Source organism: Myotis nattereri (genome assembly GCF_964212035.1).
Source record: "Myotis nattereri genome assembly, chromosome: 16".
NCBI lineage: Eukaryota > Metazoa > Chordata > Mammalia > Chiroptera > Vespertilionidae > Myotis > Myotis nattereri.
In genome coordinates this window covers 27,975,026-27,981,025 of record NC_138091.1, presented here as the reverse complement: position 1 = coordinate 27,981,025, position 6,000 = coordinate 27,975,026, and the positions used below count along the sequence as shown (strand labels likewise).

At 56.8% G+C, this 6,000-nt stretch overlaps 1 protein-coding gene across 2 annotated transcripts in view; it reads left to right on the top strand.

The window, feature by feature from the left end:
* Positions 1-210: 210 nt before the first annotated feature.
* RHBDL3 (rhomboid like 3) overlaps positions 211-6,000 on the top strand; it is a gene marked incomplete at both ends in the record, with an annotated part of 46,598 nt that continues 40,808 nt past the window's right edge. Inside the window, 2 exons of one of the 2 annotated variants that reach the window (XM_081109903.1) lie at positions 211-321; positions 1,880-1,903. In XM_081109903.1, coding sequence (XP_080966029.1) covers positions 211-321; positions 1,880-1,903 — 135 coding nt within the window. The remainder of the gene's footprint in view (positions 322-1,879; positions 1,904-6,000) is intronic. The other variant, XM_081109904.1, reaches the window with a different exon arrangement.

Genomic DNA, 6,000 nt, shown 5'->3' with positions numbered 1-6,000 from the left:
GCGGGCCGCTAGCGCGGAGAAGTTTGGCGGCCGAGGGGCGGCGTTCCGGGTCGCCAGGCGGCGGTGCGGGGGCCATGCGGGCGGGGGCGGGCGCGGAGGCGGCGCGGCGCGCACCGAGTCCCCGGAGCGGCGCGGCCGCCGCGGCGCAAAGTTAGCCTGGCGCCCGGGACGAAGCCACAGCCGCCAGCCGCCCCCGGGCCCCGCTCCGGCATGGGCGAGCACCCCAGCCCGGGCCCCGCGGTGGCCGCCGGCGCCGAGGCGGAGCGCATCGAGGAGCTGGGACCCGAGGCCGACGAGCGGCCGCCGGCGGCGCCCGAGGACGTGAGTGCCCCCTCCCCTGCCCGGGCAAACTTTCTGGGGGGCACTCGGAGGAGAGCTGCCCCGACTCGCCTCCGTGGGGCAACTTGGAGGTTTCAAGGTGACGCGGGAGCGCCCCGGATTGGCCGGGTCCCCGCGGGCGGGAGGGGCGGAGGGACCGGTCTCCCCCAAAGCGCGAGCGCCACCCCCGCTCGGGCTCCCGCGGCTTCCCTGCGGGACGCAGCCCGCGCCGCTGCGCTGGGGTCCGTGGGCCGCCGGGGCCCCTTCCCCGCGGCTGGTGCAGTGCCCGGGACGCGGCGTTTTCCCGCAGAGGCGGCCGCGTCACGGCAGTGACTCCCCCTCCCCTCCCACTCGCGACCTGCGGGTTCTCCGGGCCCGGGAAGCGGCGGGCGCCGCAGGGTCCCCGGAAACCCGGCGCCGCTAGCGGGTGTGAGGACCCCTTGTTCGCCCGCGGATCAGCCCCTGCCCGCACCTGCGGTGGCGCGACACTGATTGAAATTCAAGCTGGCCCCGTCCCCGCACCGCGAGGAGGGCGAGGAGTGCGGGGAGCCGGTCGCTCCAGAAGGGGGCCCCGGAGTCCGGGACGCGTCGGTACCAGGACGGTCCCCGGCGGGGTTGTGGAGGGGCTTCCCCAAGGGCTTCCCTGCATCTGCAGCTCGAGCCCCCCTCCCCTGGGTCCCGGAAGTCACCTGCGTAGCCGGCACTGGGGGGTCCTGGGAACTGGGGTTTCCTAAGCGTCTCCCTCCCAGGTTGACCTGCACCCGGAGAGGCAGACCTTCGGTCCTGCCCCGTCACTCAGGATGGGGGATGCGGGAGTGAAGCCAGGCCCCCTCCCAACCTACCAAACCGAAGCCGAAAGTCTGGATGTGCTGGGGACGGGGGTGGGTGGGTGGGGGGGAGCGTAACACCTTCCCTCCCTTCGGCTCCTATCGTTAAACCTCTCACTTGCCTCTGGCCCCAAAGCCCGGGTAGAATCCCGCGTCCTAGCCACTGGGTGAATTTCAGCACACGGGGGAGCCCCTTCCTCCCAACCCGCAGGCAGAATGCTAGCGCTTGTGCGTGGGGGGGAGGGGGGGAGTCGGTGGGGGCGGGGGTCCAGAGTAAGGGGTCTCTGCCCCCAGCAGATGGAGGCCAGGGCCACTGGTCTGATGGAAGGGCACTGGGTATGCATTCCTGGCCGGGGAGCAGAAGCGGGTACAAGAGTTATAGTTACTAGAAGTTATTGGAGGCCCTTGGGCAGAGTCCGACGCCTTTATTGTCATCCTGGAGAATCCCCCTTGTTCTGCACATCCCACTGCCTGGCTGTCTGGGGAAAAGGGACACTCCCCCCACCCCCCACCCCCGCCTCCCCCTCCTAAGTTCCCTCCCTTTGCTCAGTACCGACTCACCTGGGAAGCTCTTCCCAGGTTTTTGCTGGTCTCCTGTGGTGGGTCCCTGAACCTGGGGAGCAGCTGGGAGGCTATGTCAGAAATATTAGGGGGCTACAGAAGCCTTGGTGATAAGTGTGTTTCTTTCTTTCTCTCCTCTTCCTCCTCTCCTGCATGGCCTTCCTCTCTACCAGCCCTGGAAAGTCCTGTTTGATCAGGTATGTGAGCAGTTAAATTCCCCCTCTTCCTTCCAGCCTTCCCCCAAATCAGAACTGAAGATGGTGATGTGGGGTGGGGGTGTGGCCTAGTGCATCTCTGGGACTGAAGACACTGCTCCCCTGGTTTCAGGAGGAGGGGGCTCCCCTGAGACAACCTTCCCTCCCTCCGTCCTCCTCTCAGCTCGCTTCATCGGAGCTGGGTCTATACTATGTAGAGACTGGACAATACATACTGAAAGTTAGGGATGGTGTCTGTATGCCAGGGGATTGCAGTTGGTCCTGGGGAGGCGGGGGAAAGGCTTAGGTTAACTCCCCTCTTCTTCTCTAACCCACTATCAAAGCTCCGTGGCCACCAGTGAAGTCAAATCTCTCCCATCATTGGAGCGCGACTTCCAATACAGGCTCTTTTGAAAGCTAACTGATTTTCTGGCAGGAATGGAGGGAGGGGTGTAGGGAGAATAGTATGTGATTGTTTGCAAAGCCTGGAGTCTAGGCCTGGGGAATGGAAGGGGGTTGAGGATGCCAACCAGAGATGGACAGCTGACCTTCGGCCAGGATAGGGTTCTCTTTGCTTGGTACTCATGTTGGGTGCTGTTGTGATGGTCCTTCTCCCTCTTCGTGCTGCGAAGCAGCAGGAGAGGAGGCAAGAGCTGTCCCAGTGTTGGGGGAAGAGTGAGCACTGCAGTCCTGGGGTGAGATGACTGAGCCATGAACTTTGTGCGGGAATATGTTTTGTTGGGGCGGGAGACAGAGCTGAAAGAGTAGCTTGGACCAGACCATGTCCGTTGCAGGCAGGGGAAGCCTTTGAGCGTTTTTTGGCAGGTTTGTTACGGGATCCAAGCCATGCCTTGGGAAGATTCTGCGTGACAGTGGGGTGGTGGTGGGTGGACTGCAGGGGTGAGTGGCGCTATGAGGAGCCTGCTGCCGTGCATGGACGCAGGCACTGACTTGGAGGAAGACAGTAAGAATGGAAAGGAAGAGGGGCATGGCGATGGGAGACTCGGCCGACCTCACTGCACTGAATAGATGAGGAAACCACATATATAACTGACATTCTGAATTGAGGGGGGAAAAGGGAAAGTCAGGGTTGGGATTGGGGGAAGTGGGGTTGGGAAGAAAGGACAGTTTTGGTTTTGGACAAGTTCAATTTGAAGAGCCAGCTAAATGCAGATGCCCAGGCAGGAGCAAAGACATGGGATTGCAGTTTGAAAGACATGGCGGGCCTGGGGTGGGGACATGGGGTGTCATCCACGTTAACACGAGGCCTGGCTGTGGTTTGAGGAGAGTCTAGTAGGTCCTGTCCCCGTGGGGTAGCACATCTCTCCCTCTGCTCCTAAGTGCCACCCACTCTCCCTCCGGCAGCTGCTGGCCTGATGCCCTGAGGCAGGAGGGAGCCGCTTGCTGCCACTAGTACCCGACCAGCAAGCTGCCAGCCCTTCACACTTCTTGTCAGATTTAGAATCAGAACCTAGAACACGGTGTATCATTCTATTTGGCTCTGTCTTTCTCATTTGATTAATTTCCTTTTCTGGTCCCTGGGTGTGTGTTTACACTTTAAAACAAACTGTTTGGGTGAATGGAGGAAAACTTTTAGTAGGAGGAATTTGGAACTGGAGGGAGCAGGGAGAATGTATAGGACCTGATATTAGTGGGTGGTCTATGCAATTCAGTTTCTGCCGCTGGAGGGAGGTCCTGAGTGTCTCAAAGACCATCCCCCTGCTTCACGGAAGGCCCACCCAGAGTCCATTCTGGACAGGCAAAATTATCCTAGGAGAGAAAGTCCCAACACGTACTCTGGGCAAACAATTTTTTTCTCACAAGTTCTGCCTATTTACTCCCATCCCTCACATGGCATTAGAGGCCAATTTTTGTCATCCTTCCTAATGGTGCTTTTAAAAAAAAAAATTAAATATATTTTTATTGATTTCAAAGAGGAAGGGAGAGGGAGGGAGATAGAAACATCAATGATGAGAGAGAAGCATTGACTGGCTGCCTCCTGCATGCCCCACACTGAGGATCGAGCCCACAACCCAGGCATGTGCCCTGACCAGGAATCCACTGTGACCTCCTGGTTCATAGGTCGATGCTCAACCACTGAGCCACACCGGCCAGGCCTGTCGGTGCTTTGTGTTGAAGGACAGGGTTTGACCTCTGGCACATACCCAGTCCCTCTGCATTCGTCCCCTTGCTTTGAAAGGACAACCCTGGACCATTCCCCTGATAGGGCTAAATGAAGAGTAGGTCTGCAGCTCCACAAACGACACCAGCTTCAGAAGGACGCCAGGTTACTCAGAACGCTGAAGTGTTTTATCCTTCCTGCCTCTTCCTCTGGGCCTGCTTAAAGGCAGGATTTGGTGAGGGTGCACTTGGTGCCCTTAGAAAAGAACATTGGCTGGGGGTTGTAGGCACCATCCCTGCTGTCTCTTAGACAGCCCCAACGGGTCAACCTCTTGTGAATGGGGTTGGGGAAACTCACACCACACCTGTCAGAGTTCCTGCAAGCTGATGTGGCCCTAGAGTTCATTCCTCAGAGGTCAATGGGATGGGAGGCTGGCCAGTCAACTGGATCAAGGGAGTACCAGTGGTCATCTGGTTTCAAACTGGGACCTGCTGGGACCTTTTCCAGGTGTTAGGAATGGAATTGGACCAGTTCTATGCTGTCTAGTTCTTCAGCATATAGAGTAGCTTTGACTCAGCATGAAACTAACTGGACCTCAAAGGCTGCAAGCCATGACCTTGGCCTTTTGGTCTTACGTGGTTACCCCTCAAGTAAATGGCCAGAATGCCTTTTGTGGGAGCTGGAGGTGAAGGAAACAGGTGAACTCAGACCCTTGGAAGTTTGTCCACTTGCCCCCTACCCCCGACATTCTGGGCATTTGTCTGGCCTGCTCAAGCTGGCTTGTTGCATGATATCCATCCTCACCCTTCCTCAGTTTCCCCATCGATCCCAGAAGCTACAGCCATCAGGATGCCTGAAGATCATCACCCCCTCCCCACTACCTCCCACGTGTCCCATGTTCTTGTTTCCTATTTTAGCTTCTGCTTGAAGGAATTGTCTTCTCATATCCTTGGGATCTTAATGGTTCTCCTAAATACTAGATTTTAAACTTACCATAAATATTAATCTGTTGTTATAGTATCACTAGAGGCCCAGTGCATGGGCGGGGGTGTGGGGGGGTTGTCCCTCAGCTTAGCCTGCGCCCTCTTGCAGTCCAGGACCCCTCGCTCCTTACCGCCTGCCTGCAGAGCTCACCAGCCGCGAGCCTGCTCAGCCAGAAGCTGGGCTCGCTGCCCCTTAGCGCTGCCTTGGAGGCAGGAGAGGCTCCTGCCACCACTGCTGCGCTTGCCAGCCTTGAGCCCAGCCTCTGGCCAAGTGGTGCTCCCCCTGTGGGAGCACACTGACCACCAGGGGGCAGCTCCTGCGTTGAGCATCTGTTCCCTGGTGGTCAGTGAGCGTCATAGTGGCTGGTCGTTCTGCCATTCAGTCAATTTGCATATTAGGGTTTTATTATATAGGATATTAGGGTTTTGTTATATAAGATGATAAAAAAAAGTCTCGTTTTTCTATAGTTGAATCTGTTGGACTTTTGCTTCACAATTCCTTCTATTGCTTCAGGCCTGAGACAGTTTTCATCCCTTTTCAGATTTCATAAATATATGCTGCTATTTCCTACTACTTCTATGATTTAGAAAAAATATTATTTAACCCTCTACTCTATCCAGATCTTATTTCTGTCCAGTTACACCAACATCACCTATTAAGAAACACTTCCTGGCCCGGCCGGTGTGGCTCAGTGGTTGAGTGTCAGCCTATGAACCAGGAGGTCACGGTTTGGTTCTCAGTCAGGTCACATGCCCAGGTTGTGGGTTTAATCCCCAGTGTGGGGTGTGAAGGAGGCAGCCGATCAATGATTCTCTCTCATCATTGATGTTTCTCTCTCTTCCTTATTCCTTCCTCTCTGAAATCAATAAAAATATTTTTTTTAAAAAAAAAGAAACACTCCTGCCCTGGCCAGCGTTGCTAAGTGGTGTGAGTGTCAGCCCATGCACCAAAGGGTTTCGGGTTCAATTCCTGGTCAAGGGCACGTACCTGGGCT